The sequence below is a fragment of the Cenococcum geophilum genome (assembly GCF_001692895.1).
Source record: "Cenococcum geophilum 1.58 unplaced genomic scaffold K441scaffold_8, whole genome shotgun sequence".
Classification (NCBI taxonomy): Eukaryota; Fungi; Ascomycota; class Dothideomycetes; order Gloniales; family Gloniaceae; genus Cenococcum; species Cenococcum geophilum.
Window position 1 is genome coordinate 2,368,867 of NW_027137566.1, and position 14,311 is coordinate 2,383,177.

The 14,311-nt window shown below is 40.3% G+C and overlaps 4 protein-coding genes across 4 annotated transcripts; all 4 read left to right on the forward strand.

Moving 5' to 3' along the window:
- Positions 1-315: 315 nt before the first annotated feature.
- K441DRAFT_545606 (a-pheromone receptor PreA) lies at positions 316-1,450 on the forward strand (the record flags this gene model as incomplete). Its single annotated transcript, XM_067642816.1, has 2 exons — positions 316-877; positions 933-1,450. The coding sequence occupies 2 exons, from the start codon at positions 316-318 to the stop codon at positions 1,448-1,450; spliced, it is 1,080 nt and encodes a 359-aa protein (XP_067507597.1).
- Positions 1,451-3,159: 1,709 nt separating this feature from the next.
- On the forward strand, positions 3,160-3,663 carry K441DRAFT_674741 (NAD(P)-binding protein; the record flags this gene model as incomplete). Its single annotated transcript, XM_067650789.1, has 2 exons — positions 3,160-3,195; positions 3,244-3,663. 2 exons carry the CDS (start codon positions 3,160-3,162, stop codon positions 3,661-3,663), a joined length of 456 nt encoding a protein of 151 aa, XP_067507598.1.
- K441DRAFT_655048 (uncharacterized protein) lies at positions 3,501-4,250 on the forward strand. Its single transcript, XM_067647776.1, has one exon. The coding sequence runs from the start codon at positions 3,793-3,795 to the stop codon at positions 4,003-4,005; it is 213 nt and encodes a 70-aa protein (XP_067507599.1). The 5' UTR covers positions 3,501-3,792; the 3' UTR covers positions 4,006-4,250.
- Positions 4,251-5,534: 1,284 nt separating this feature from the next.
- On the forward strand, positions 5,535-8,256 carry K441DRAFT_630060 (kinase-like protein). The gene is made up of 6 exons (XM_067646257.1): positions 5,535-5,658; positions 5,711-6,156; positions 6,208-6,516; positions 6,568-6,614; positions 6,661-6,984; positions 7,035-8,256. The coding sequence occupies exons 1-6, from the start codon at positions 5,592-5,594 to the stop codon at positions 8,086-8,088; spliced, it is 2,247 nt and encodes a 748-aa protein (XP_067507600.1). The 5' UTR covers positions 5,535-5,591; the 3' UTR covers positions 8,089-8,256.
- Positions 8,257-14,311: the final 6,055 nt, after the last annotated feature.

Genomic DNA, 14,311 nt, shown 5'->3' on the forward strand with positions numbered 1-14,311 from the left:
CTAATTGAAACTATCGAGGCTATTCAGAGTAACACTGAATAGGAGCCAACCACATTCGTTGCTCAAAACCAACCAAATCCCTCTACCCAAATTTCCTTCAGTCTGTTTTGTTCATCTTCAACTCTTCTTATTCCAAGAAGCCATTTCTTTCACTATCAAGCACCGTTCAAGCCATTTGCCATCTAGCAAGCAGGACAACGGACGGATTATCCACTCCAGAAGATATTCGTTGTAGCCTATCAATCTCTTACACTTCTCTGAACCTCTGTACAGACTCTGCAAGTTGTACTAAGCTTGCCTTCTATCGCCACTACTATGGAACCCGTCTCATATCCACTGTACCCAGAAGCTGTCATTCTCTCTGTTCTCGGAGGCATCACTGTTATCCTTGGAATCCCCCCCTTTACCTGGCATCTCCTCCAACGCAATGTAGCCGCGACAAGTTTAGTACTCTGGGTCATTCTCCTCAACCTCACCAATTTCATCAATCCAATCCTCTGGCCACGCGACAACGTGCCCGAGTGGTGGAAAGGTCAGGTTCTCTGCGATATCGAGGTCAGACTCTTTGTCGGCAGTACAGTAGCACTTCCTGGTGCTTTGGCTTGCATCATGCGCAAACTCGCGAGGGTCATGGATACGAAGAATATCGTCATGGCTCCGTCAAGAGCTCAAAGAATAAGAGAAGCCGTGTTAGAGATACTCTGGTGCTTTGGCTTCCCAATCCTCCTCATGCTGATCTACTACATCGTTCAACCGATCCGTTACTTCCTCTGGGGTATATCAGGATGCAATGCCGCTTTTGACAATAGCTGGCCGAGCGTCGTTTTGGTCATGATGTGGTCTCCAATAGTTTCTCTGGTTGGTTCATACTACTCTGGTAATATTCCCTGATTTTAATTCTGACTCCTATCAAATCATTCTGACAATTCCAGGCCTACTTACCTTCCGATTATATCGCTATCGTACCGAGTTTACCCATATAGTCAGATGCCACAAAACCACCAAATCCCGCTTCCTTCGCCTCTTCTCCATGTCTTTCATTATGATCCTCATCATTCTGCCGGTACAGTTCTACATCCTGTTCAAAAATGTCCAGTTAGTCTCCGCTCCCTATTCTTGGGGCAACGTGCACGGCCCGAACTGGAATGAGATAATTACTCTCCCAAGCTTTGGGGTTGTTGTCTTTGACCGTTGGATCAGGATAGGCGATGGGTTCTTGGTGTTCTTCGCTTTCGGCACTGGCGCGGATGCAGGCTCATTGTACAGAAATTGGCTTATAAAACTGAATATGGGGAAGGTGTTCCCATCATTATACCAGAGCCACGACTCGGAAAGGTCGCGTAAGGGAAGTGGATGGTCTTTGTCTAACAAGGCCAAGAGAGTTTTCAGCCAAAAAGGCTCGCATGGATCGATTTCATCACCAACAACGACGAGGTCTGCTTCACTGTGAGTGTTATCCAGCTCACCTGCCTCTGGGATACAGCTAATTATGCAGTGTTCCGATCCCCACCACGGATCAACTCCTACCCTCTTCCAACCCAACAGTCACCAATACTCGCTCTCTCTTCAACCGCCTCTTCGGCCCGAAGTCTCGCGGAACACTGCTTCCGCTTTTCTCGACCAACAATTCCAAACCAGTTGTAACTGAGTTCGGTTATCGTGACTCACTATCCACTTCCACAACCCAGTCTAGGCCTCGTATCGGCTCGATCATCACGAACAACACACCTATGATCTCCAGCAACGTGTGGGCTGCTGAACCCTCACCTAGAGCACAAGCAGAGCAAAGCAAGGATGAGAATAGGGTAAGAGTTAGGCACGAGATGAGCCGAGATAGTAAGATTGCAATTTAGAAGACGATCGAGAGCGTTGCAGAGGCCCTCAGCATCTGAGCATAGTTCGATAACGATATCTCAAAATGCTTCCGGTCCCATTTTTCTTTAGAAGCACCTTATGCCACTACCTGAAGCTGGGCTTATCATTGGCTCATCGATCTTTTTATTTCATGTATTGCTGTCATGTCATAAGCTCTGCAGAATTATCATATCTGCGTAAGAGTATGACCTGATTCGCTATGAATTTGTTAAGGTCATAACTTCCTCTTGGGTAAAACCTTTGTGGGCTATATGCATAGTCACTCTGGGTCTTGAAGCTGTGAATAATATCTCATTGCTTGTAGCATAATCTATGTAAATCAAATATGCTATAATTACTCTTGAAGTTGAGTGATACTAAGAAATCATGCACGTGACACCGCAGAAATCGGCCTAAAACTTCCCGAATCCTAAGACAAAACGACACGACTTACGGAGGTCCCTAACAAAAGTTCTTGCACCTTCCCAATTAGGAAGTTTTAGGAATAATAATACTCATTACTACTTTTATATTTTTATGCATTATCTTACTAAGTATAAATTAAAAATTTGGTAAATTATTATTATTATATACAGTATTAGGCTAGTGAATTAATCTTTAAAGTTTGCGTGCCTTAATATACGCCAGGTAGACTCTAGTATGCGCTACGTGGGCTATAAAATACGCACCTATGCTCGCGTATACGTCAGTTTTAAAACTTCCTAATTAGGAAGGTGCAAGAACTTTTGTTAGGGACCTCCGTAGAACATGCAGCATGCTATGTTGAAGGAATCCATACGTCATAGGAGTATGATTGGTCTCGGATTTCCCCTCATCGCAAAGCAACCGGCTACTTTATTTCTTTGGTAGTTCTGCTCATATCACTCTCTAAACCTACCGTCGTATCTCGCAATCGGTGCTTTACTGTCACCGATGCCGAGATGTTACCCATATCATCGTTTCGTATGCGAGATACTTCGAGTTGGCTTCGTGATCCGCGTTACAGTAGCAGACCGAGTTCCGAATTACTTTATATTCTCGCTTCATGTTATGAGTTGTGTCTCCTGTCGGGGACATTATCGAGCTAACTTTCTCACATTATCAAGGCAGAGGTTGACCAGGAATTGCATGTAATGAGAGGCTTAACTCCTATAAATCCAAGTTCTACAACTTCTCAAAACCTTAAAGCCGGTCATAAAAGTATTTTTACTATTCAGCTGCTCAGTTCTATTATCTTTGCCCTATATCAACTCGTAAATTTTTCCTAGTTCCCCTAGTACTCTCATACACCCACCCGCATTCAAAATGTCCTCATCCATCCAAAAAGTAACCCTCATCGGCGTATGTCCTTTCCCCTCCCCTCCATCCCGATCTCTCTCATTTGCATAGGCCAGCGGTAACCTTGGCCCTCGCATCCTCCATGCGCTCCAAGCCGCCGACCTTACCACAACAATTCTTACACGCCCAACTAGCACCTCCACCTTTGACGCTAGCATCAAAGCCCTGAAAGCGTCCTACAGCGACCTTCCCGCACTTAAAGATGCCTTCGCGGGCCAAGATGCCGTAGTGTGCGCGGTGGGCTTTGAAGGCTATCTAGACCAACTCACACTGATCGATGCCGCCGAAGCCGTCGGCGTGAAGCGCTTCATTCTTTCCGAGTTCGAGAACCATCCAGATCAGCCTTGCCTGCCGGAACTCAAGCAGATGCTGGAGCCGAAAACGAGGGTCCTAGAGCATGCGAAGGCCAAGGCAGAGAAGAATCCGCAGTTCAGCTGGTCTGCAGTGACATGTGGGCCGTTTTTCGACTGAGTGAGTACAGCTCTGCGCTTTGCATTCCTTCTCTTTTAACTTCACAATCATTGTGGCGTGTTTTTGGTATTGACAGCGATGAGAGAATGTGGCTGGCCACATCTATAGTCCCTCGTCACCTTCCCAACGATGGGCTTCATGGTCCCAACTCGCGTCGCCACCATCTACGATGCGGGCACCGAGCCCGTCTCCGTGACCTTGATTGCAAAAGTCGGACAAGCCGTCGCCAGTATCCTACTGCACCCGTCCAAGACAGCGAACCGCTTCCTAAAAATCCAATCCCTGTTAATCACACAGCGCGACCTGTTAGCCGCGTTCGAGGAAATTATAGGCCAGGCGTGAGAGGTTAAATGTGTTGAGACGAAGGACCTGTTAGCACAGGCGAAGGAAAAACTAGCAAAGGGTGACTTTATTGAGGCGTTTTTAAGAGTCCTGACGGTGCAGCTTTTTGAGGGTGGGGTCGGAAGGACTGTTGTGATGAGAGTAGAGTCGGATAATGAACTGTTAGGCGTTACGAAGGATGACTTGGGAGAAGTCTTGAGGGGTGCTTTAAGTACTGTCGGTGCGAAGGCGTGAGGAGAGTGGGTGGGGGCCGTCTTTCAAGAGTTGTACGTATGAAGTTGCACATGATACTCTGAAAATACTGGAAACTTTGTTCACATAAATCAGATTATATTATTGAGATCCAAAGTACAAATAAAGCCATTAGAATGAAGCAACAGTTTTACACAAGTTAGAAGAGCCTATGAGGATGCTCCGGATGATATTCTTTTGTTGATGAATGGAGATGTGGTTCTCTAGTACCTTGAAATTGAACACCCGGCCTACATATGGCTATGAGAGACCAAGTTGTCTCGAGGATGCAACACAATAGAATCGAGTGATGGGCGATATTCCTGCTAAAGGAATGTTAGTACCAGGGTAGCAACAGATAATCACCTGCAGGAGTTCAACATCAAGCTTCTAAGTTTATTTCATCACAATATCAGGAAAGGCATTGCGGATAACAGGCTTTATAATTGAAATGCAGTTCATCCTCAGATTGGTAACGAAGGCGTAACTCAAAGGCAAGCCAAGAGCAAGCCGGTGTTAGAGCTAGCCCAGAAAATTCCAAGTAACTCCCTATGTCCTCGATATGAGATTGACCAGCTCCCCAGTATCCTCCCTGTTTCATTGCAAATTCATTTCTGCATAATGACCTTTGAGCAGCTCGACCCGTCTCCACCAGACAAAGCTCGACAGTCATGCCGTGACGTAGACATAAAAAGGTAGAGAGATCGTAAGTTCGCAGGCAAGATTGCACGCCGATGTGAAAAGATGTTGATTTTTGTGATGATGAAGGGTGGCGGAGGGGTCGCTGTGATCGAGAATTGAGGCGATTACTTGCTGTGAGGACGTTGGTTAAGTTAAAAATCAAAAACCCGATGGGTAGTCAGGTCTGGAAAGCAACATACCTGCGGGCTCTCGTCTTTCTCCTTTTACGCTTGAGGCGCCGAACTCGCTTCTTTCTCCACTTGGCTCTCATCTTCGATAACTAGATGAACTGGTTCAGGGTTGTGTCAGTGTCAGATATAGAAAAGTGAAAGTTCTCTATCGCCAACAACTTCTATTATTGATGGTTCAAATTGCATTGGAGTTATTACTTAGTGTAGCATGCTATTGAACCTATTCCATGAGTTGGGAAACGGTTGTGAGTAACTTACATCGTTTTCGAGATGAGTGTCGTATGTTGATGAAAGGTTGAGTTTGCAGCGTCGAGATCAAAGAACTTGTGCGGAGGCTCGCTTAGAAAATTGAACTAATCCTAAGTTAGACGCCAAGAAGCATCATATCATGATCGAGAAATAACGCCAGAAACGTCCTTTCAGTCAGCCATGCTGAATGTATTTTCTTCAAAATCTGAATGGGCAAATGCCCGCTGATGGATAATGCATCGAAATCAGGGTGAGGTAGTAGCGTATCTGGAGGTGCAAGGCGCAGGCACTGGTGAGAAAGGTGAGTAAGGTCTCCTAGTCAATTCAACAATTGGGATGTTAACTAGCTATAGGGAATGTCCATCATATCAAGATTCACGGAAATGAAGAGTTCTACCTTGGCAGAAGCCCAGAGTACTGGTATACTGCGAGTTTGATAAATCCTCGTATCTGTATTGACATTTACAGTCGTTTTCGCTGGTCGGATCCAATCATTTCGAATAGGCATCTACGAATTCATTGCATCCTATATGAAGAGCAGGCGGATTCCGCTATACCACCTCTCGTCTATGTTACAGATCTGTCAACTAATGGGACGTACCTCAAGAGACCACATGCCAACCAAGCAGGAGTCTCGGCTTCATCTTCATACTGTATGCGTATAGATCAAAAGAATGGTGCATATCTGCTTAACGATGGAGATCAGCTACGCATTTCCAACTGCGTCACGTTAATATATCACTCAATTATCCAACCACAGCAGGAGGAACTGAGCGATACACAAGAACAAGAGGCGCAGGTTTGTCAAAGTGCCGTTTGCGCCTCCGGTAACGTAACTGATCATTTACAGTACTTCAGGTCACGATATGAAATCGGAAACCGGGTTCTTGGTTCTGGAGGCTACGGCAAGGTGCTTGTAGCGATCCATCGAAAGACTCAACGCCAGCTGGCTTGCAAAATAGTTGATCTCGCTCACATATATGCAAACCTGGAAGCTCAAGGATTGCAGCCACCCACCGCACAAAAACACTACGATTTTTATAGCAAGCTTGAAAAAGGCTCCAGAATCCATGACCATCCTCTCAGGTATCACGATAGATGGCCCAAAAAGGTTAAAAAGTGCTTTCGCGAGTTTGAAATCGCAAAGAATTTAAGCCATGTGAGATTAGGGCTCAAGAGTCTCGTTTGTTTTGATTCTAACCTCGTATAGCCGAACATAATCGCAATTGAGAAGGTATTTTGGAGCTCTAATACAGTGTAAGGTTTTCATTTCTGCTTTTTGATGCCCTCTGACTCAAGAAAGATATATCTTCCAAGAGCTCATCACAGGCGGGGACCTTTTCTCATACATCGAATACAAAGGTGGTCACCTCTGTGACGCCAAAGCAGCAGTGATCATGAGGCAAGTTCTCAAAGCTGTCGAGTATCTCCATGGTCAGGATATTGTCCATCGTGATCTTAAGCCGGATAATATCCTGATGGCCTCGCTCGATGACGGGGCCCGAATCGTGCTCACAGACTTTGGCAACGCCAGATATATCCCACAGTCTAGCGAAGTAGATGACCAGATAGTAGCATCGAAGAGACGCATGTTTTCAATGGTTGGCACTTTGGAATACGCCGCACCGTGAGTATATTTTGTTCTGTAATTAACACAACTAATGTCGAGGTAATTAGGGAGGTCCACAAGCGGAATAAGACAATCCCGAAAGATTACGGGTACTCCAAAAGTGTTGATATGTGGTCCATAGGCTCAATTGCAACTGCTTTACTGACTGGCGATGTAATATTCACCGACCGCACACATGTAGACTACGAATGCAATCCGCAAGACGTTATCCTAGGCCTTTCCGCGACATGCGATCTCAGTGTTCTGGATTTTCATCCCGTATGGCTCACGGTTGGACACCGGCCTAAGGACTTTATAAGAAACCTTCTTGTCCTTGATGAGAGTCGTCGAATGTCTGCTACACAGGCACTCGCCCATCCATGGTTCACCAATAAATGCCATGCAGCTGAGTTCGAGGCGCTTTACGACCGCGCAACAAAGGACTGGCGACCCCGTCGGAAAATTTTCAGAGTTGTGGAACCAATCACTCCAGAAATTACTTCTACTTTAGCTGGCGACGGCTTACCGCGGAGTCTTCTTCGTAACTCGGCAGTTTCACGATATTTTGCGCCACCCCGTCGCCCTGTTCCTGCTCTAGATATATTGAGTGCTCTGACTGTTTCCCCTACTAAACGAGCTAATACCCCACTTCCTACAATTCAGGAAGAGTTAGAGATTCCGGATCATCAAACATCAGCTAATGCGCTATCTTTGAGTGATCATGGCCCTTCAGGCACAATCCACCATCTACCAAGGCCAATTGGAGGTGCAATCGGCGATATATCTCCAGAGCAGCTCGCAATATCCAATCTTATTACCGACTTGACCCTGTTCCATCCAGGCGCACATAGTTCATCTCGTTCGAATGCCAGTACTCCTCGGAAGCTATTAGAAAATAGATTCCCCAAGGTTGATGCTAACTCAATAGTGGTGCAGCCATGCGGACCCAGCTTAGACACAGTAGCCAATGATTCCGCGTCCATTCTTGTTCCAGAGACGCCGGTTCGCAGCACTAAGCGCCGTCTTTCTACGTTCCGTGAGGACATGACTGAATTTGGAGTACATGACCAGGCCTCACAAGACGGCGCTGGAAGGTTCGTAATTGCAAAGCAGTATGCATAAGAAGTTTTCAAGCGGAGAAAGTTTCACTGAATACGACCATAGTTGTCCGTTTGTTAGTTTTAGTTGATTTTGCTAACATACCTGACACCTGCCTTGTACAATTAAACCAAGTATCGTAAAAGAACATAGCTACCCTACCGCTCACAATAAAAGCTAAGATTACTTGCCAACCTTTTTTGGCCTATTACTCATAGGCTATGAAACAGTCTTTCCATTCCAAACCCGTAGGATTCACTCCCACAAGCGTCATGTTCCCAGCCAGTTCAGGCACGCTATCCGAAAAATCAGGTCGAGTAAATCTATAATCTATAAACTACTTATTAATGAAGCAGCAACAATTGAGCTCAAGATGTTAGTTGCATCTATTAGTCCGGCTCCCACCGGCCGTCTCAAAACAATTAGACCATTCCTAATCGGGGTTATCACTCTTCGGGCGGTCGGTATCTATCCTTTAGCTCTCTGCCATGCTCCCACTACTATTAGTACATAGTCCTTCTACCCTTATTTCTTTGTAGAGTTTCACAGGATCCATATATAGGAATAGATAGTTATCGTTTACATTGGTGGTAAATACAGCTGCAGACTTAGCGAGGTTGGTAATAGAATTAATGAGGTCTTAGCCTATATTTCAAGAGTAGATTTAAGCAACTAAAGAATGAAACTGTAACAGCTCCGTGGAATGAAAGACAAATCTAGTAGATTAAATACCACGTCTACTTTAGTTATATTTAAGGCTGGGTTAACGCCTGTAAAAGTAGGGCTAATGCGAATACGGCGAGCGGTGCGGCCGGAGGCGCCTAGGCCTCCGTAATCTCAATAAGTGGTGATCTGTAGGCGTAACATACAAATTTAATCTCAATATCACTAGTTAGGTTAACAAACCCTATTCTATATTACGGTATATGGCTTAAAAATATTAAGTAGCTCTATTTCTTATAGGGTTCTAATGTCTAATTTAGGGATATATATAACTATTACGTTTAGACCCTGTTAGAAACTTTACTACTAATTATAGGTATAACAGGTTACTATTTCCTACTTCTTGCTTTTGCTAATTATATAACCTAGTATATAATCGTGTATTTAAGGTTAGAAGGGACCATAATTAGAGTGATTATCCCTTAACTTGTTGTGGCGCAACGCTGAGACTACCTTGGCACGCCCGTGCACTAGTTCTATGCTAAGCTGTACGCGAGGCATTAACAGAGCATATAAACAGACGAATTTAGCAGTGAAATTACTACTTTTTGATGCTATAAAATGCCGCGAATATCTAATAACATCGACTATGTGAAGTGGAAGGATCCTTGTACCAAAAAATTGAAAAAGCTACTACTAGAGCTATGGGCGTTACTGCCCTTTACTTTTATGGAAATAGACGACTATATAGACCCCGGAGAGCCCTTTATACCCTCTAATCTTAACTAGCACAACCCTCTAGCTATCTTTAAGCTATTCTTTACTAAAGAAATAATAAATAAGATGGTGGAGTGGATAAATAAGTATATAGCGACGCATCTTATACCTAAAGAGAAGGCTCTAAAAGGGAGGCCTAGGAAGTAGAAACTAATAAGTAAGCTAGAACTATATACGTACTTTAGGGTTGTAATTTATATAGGAATTATAATAGAGCTAGTAGTAAAGGACTATTGGGGCCCTATTAAAAAGGGTACTGTGTATAAGGTAACCGACTATATATTAAAGGACCGATTTAAGCAAATTAAGCGCTATGTTTGTTATAGTCCTATACCTTAGGATAGCTTTAACTATATATTTAACCGCGTAGATAAGCTCTTTAAGTATCTTTAAGTACTTTACTATAAATTCTAAAGGCCTAGGCCTTACTTAGCGGTTAATAAAACTATCTAAAGGTTTATAGGTAGGGCACCTAAGATTATAAATATACCTATAAAGCCTACGCCTAAGGGCTTTAAAATATAGGTCCTAGCTAACTAGGGCTATGTATTAGATTAGCTATAGTATACTAAAGGTAACAAAAAGGCCTAGTTGACCTTAATACGGCCTTCCTTAAAGAGGGCTTTATAAAGACCTAGGCCGTAGTATTAAACCTCCTTATATATATAACGGAACCTTATAGCAGGGACTACAATAGGCTTATTAATAGGCTAGGTATATAGGTAATATAAATTAAAGTTAATAACGTAATAATAACTAGTAGAGTAGTTGCCTAATAAATTAACTCTAATTATATTCTAAGAATTACTATAAGGAAGGAACTATCTAAGTAGAGACTAAGGGTCCTTAAATATACAACCGTACTTTTATAAAATTCTTCTTATATATAATATACGTATACTCTATTTACTCTATTATAGATTATATAGATCTTATAGATTATATAGATTACGTTATATAACTTTAGTTACTATTTCTTATTATATAGCTCTATTGGCTCTATTTTAGACTATATTTATATTAACTAACTAGCTTTTTCTAACTCTTCTTTAAGTAGTTATAATATTGTACTTAAAGCGTCTATAATACTATCTCCCTCCTTTTTATTTTTATTTTTAAAGATTTCTAATATCTCTAAGTTGTCTACTAGAGGTGTAATATCCGTTTAATTAATTTGGTTAATATTATTGCTTATTATACCTAAAGTAATTTCTTCTTCTTTAACTGCTCGTCGCATTCGCACTATCGCTGCGATATTATCTCTTAGTAAAATTATACCGTCTCCGTGTTCTTACTGTTTAAAAAAGGGGTTAGTCTATATTATGTTAGCGAACCTATCTTTATAATAACCGTCTTTTTACTTAAAGTACACTAAAGTAAATATTTGTTTATCCTATAACGTTTGCTTTATCTCTAATACTAAATATACGCGACCTATTACTCTTAATAGTCGTCTAGTTCCCTAATTAATTTATCTTAGGGTTTTATATTTAATTTACTGCTACGCGGCTAGATAATAAACTGTCTATTACTTTAGCGAAGTTACGCTATTCCTATAATGCTAAACGAGAGGCTGCCAATGCTTAGTAATAGGCCCTTAAGTCTTGTCTTACGGCGTCTACTTAGTTAATTTATCTTAAGAAGGTTTATAAAAAGGTGCGTTTTAAAAAGTAAAAACTTACAGAATAAGGTCTATAGGAACTTGGCAATAAATATTACGAACGCTTTAAGTACAATATTATAACTACTTAGGGAAGAGTTAGAAGAAGCTAGTTAGTTAATATAAGTATGGTCTAGGATAGAGCTAATAGAGCTATATAACGAGGAATAGTAACTAAGGTTACGTGATATAATTTATAGAATCTATAGGATCTATATAATTTATAATAGAGTAAATAGAGTATATATATATTATATATAAGAAGGATTTTATAGAAGTACGGTTATATATTTAAGGACCTTTAATCCTTACCTAGATAGTTCCTTCCTTATAGTAATTCTTAGAATATAATTAAAGTTAATCTATTAGGTAACCACTCCACTAATTATTATTACGTTGTTAACTTTAATTTATATTACCTATACACCTAGCCTATTAATAAGCCTATTATAGGACTTGCTATAAAGTTCCGTTATATAATTACTACCTAGTTATAGTATAAAATACAAAAAGTTAAATAATATACCACTAAAAGCAGCCACTATAACGCTATTGACGGCGGCAACTACTTTAAGGTTAGGAGGTAATACTAGTATAGCAGATACTAACTTATAACAACCTATAACGGTTAGGTAACTATAAGAAATAGTTAACTAGTTAATAACTAATAATATAGCGTTGGAAGAAAGGGTTAATAGGATTAGAGCAGTGAAGATTAAGTTACTATTAATTAAAAGGTACTTAGGAGAAAGATTAAAACTTAAAGAATTCCTTACGTAAATATACTTTAAAGTTACGTAAAAAGGGGTAAAGCTACTAACACCTATAGATCGAATAGCCTATACGGGACTATTCCTATTAGGAAGAGTACTTAAGTGGTTTAAGCCTTACCTTATAAAAATACAGGCAAATGGAATAATAACTACTAATTAGAAGGTGCGATTTATATTCTTAAGCTAAAAAGGGTTTACGGAGCGACTTATATAAATATTTAGAGACCTAGAGGCGGTAACTATAGCGGAAAGAAAACTCTAAGACATTACGTAACGGACCTTAGCAATTAAGTACACTATATAGTTCTAGACGCTAGCTATATAAGTTAAGTAGAATAATAAGGCGCTTATAGCATAGTATAAATAAGGACTTAAGGCTAAAGTCTAGGACGTAATTATCCTAATAAAAGATGTGGATACCCTATAGGAACTAATAGATTAAGCGATTAAGATTAATAATTAGATCTACTAAAGGGAATAGGCTAAAAGAGGTTAGGATAGAGTTCTATAGTTATATAAGACGTAAAGTACGCAATAACTAAAGCTGAATTAAAAACTATAGTATGGCGTAGAGCTAATAAACCTAAGTAGTACTAAAGAGAAGAAATAGTTTAAAAAATAACTATAAAAACCTAAAGGTTAAGGATCTAGTAATTACAGGACTAAGGAGTAAAGGCTAAACTAGGGATTTTAGTAGTAGAAGATATTTAGGCGGACTCTATAATAAGAAAAATGGTTTAAAGAAGAAGCTTATATAAATTGCGGAAAATAAGGTTATTACGCTAAAGACTATAAAAGTGGTTAGAGTTACTATATAGTAAAAGGGATAAAACTGGTAAATAATATATATATATAAAGGGACGATAATATACTATAAGGAATAAAAGAATATTTAATTAAAAGTTTTATATTTTATTATAATAACGTATACTAAATTTATATAGACACTAAGTATGGCGTAAGCTATTAGCTATAAGAGCTATATTTAGTAAAATATAAAGGAATTAATAATAATTCATTGCTTAACGTCCGATTTAGATCCCTATTAGGCCCACGCGGACTACTCCTTATTTATATATAGGGAGAAAACTCAACTTAAGAAAGACTTAACTTGAGAAAACCCCATAATCTATCTCCCTGCGTCTTGGGACTCGCCTATAAGGCGCCTGCGAGGCGCCTATAAGTTACCTATAGTGCTTCTACTACCTTACTTTTTAACCTCCTTAGAAACCACTGCTGCCGTAACTAGCCTACGGACGCGCTAGTATTGTATACTTTACTCTACTACTATAGAGTCATTAGGGGGCGCCCGTTGCTCGCCCCCCCGCCCTCTATTATTATTTCCTTTATAACCTAGAACTAATTTAGTATATTTTAGCTAATAAGCCACTAAGTAACCGCCTTAAGGCCTTTTTATATTAAGAGCAGTGTCTTATAGTTCTCTGTGCCAGCTACTAAGAGTATTACTTCTTAGTTAGTGCGTAAGGGACATAATAGTATTACGTGTTTTAGTGTCTGTCTTAGCCAGCTACATTTACATCTTAGGCTACCTACTAGGATACCTACCTAGTAGAGCCAGTCTTTTAGTCCTATTATTCCTATTCTTAAGAGCGTTGCTATTGTATTTTCTGCCTTTATTAGGCCTTTTTAGAGCCCTAGGGTATCTACCCCCTATAGCGTTAACCATGCTACGGCTTAGGTTCCTCTTACCTTAGTTAGCCTCTGTACCTTTAATATAAAGGAATTAATAGACTAGTTTATAAATTGGATATTAAGGACAATAAATTTAATATAGGCGAAACATTTTATAATAATAAGGCAATAAAGGCGGTTTATTAGAAATATATAGACCTTAGAAATATTATATAAGAGGTAAAGGATAATTCCACTATAGAATAGGGAATATTAGTAGGGATTAAGACCCTACTAGATACGATATTTATCGCTTTATAAGACGTAAGAGAAGTAGGATAGTAAACTATTTTGGCACTTAATAAAGGCAAAAGGCTAAAAGCTTAAGACTCTTAAGATAAGATACGAGACGACTAAGATTTTTAAGATAAGATAAAGTAAGCTTAAGGACCTATAATGGATAATAACCGATAGAGTAGAGTAATAGCTTAGTTTAGTAATATATAAATAAGCTTAGGACGAAGTTTCCTAAAGATGTAAGATTTTTAAAATAAGATAAGTAAGATTTAAGATTCTTAAGATAAGATAAGTATCGGAATATTTACGTGTGGCACTAGGCCACGACAAGCGAAGCGAAGCGAAGCGAAGGGGCCTTAGGCCCCTTTCCCTCGCATAGCTTCGATTAATAAAAATCAACTATTATCGTATTAACTAGCAAAGACTATTTAACTATAATTCCGGC

Bases quoted from the DNA above. Each gene is read 5' to 3' on its own strand.
- K441DRAFT_655048 (XM_067647776.1), top strand. From the start codon at position 3,793: ATGGGCTTCATGGTCCCAACTCGCGTCGCCACCATCTACGATGCGGGC.
- K441DRAFT_630060 (XM_067646257.1), top strand. From the start codon at position 5,592: ATGCATCGAAATCAGGGTGAGGTAGTAGCGTATCTGGAGGTGCAAGGC. The intron at 6,157-6,207 runs GTTTGTCAAAGT...GATCATTTACAG, and splicing joins CACAAGAACAAGAGGCGCAG to TACTTCAGGTCACGATATGA. The intron at 6,985-7,034 runs GTGAGTATATTT...CGAGGTAATTAG, and splicing joins ACTTTGGAATACGCCGCACC to GGAGGTCCACAAGCGGAATA.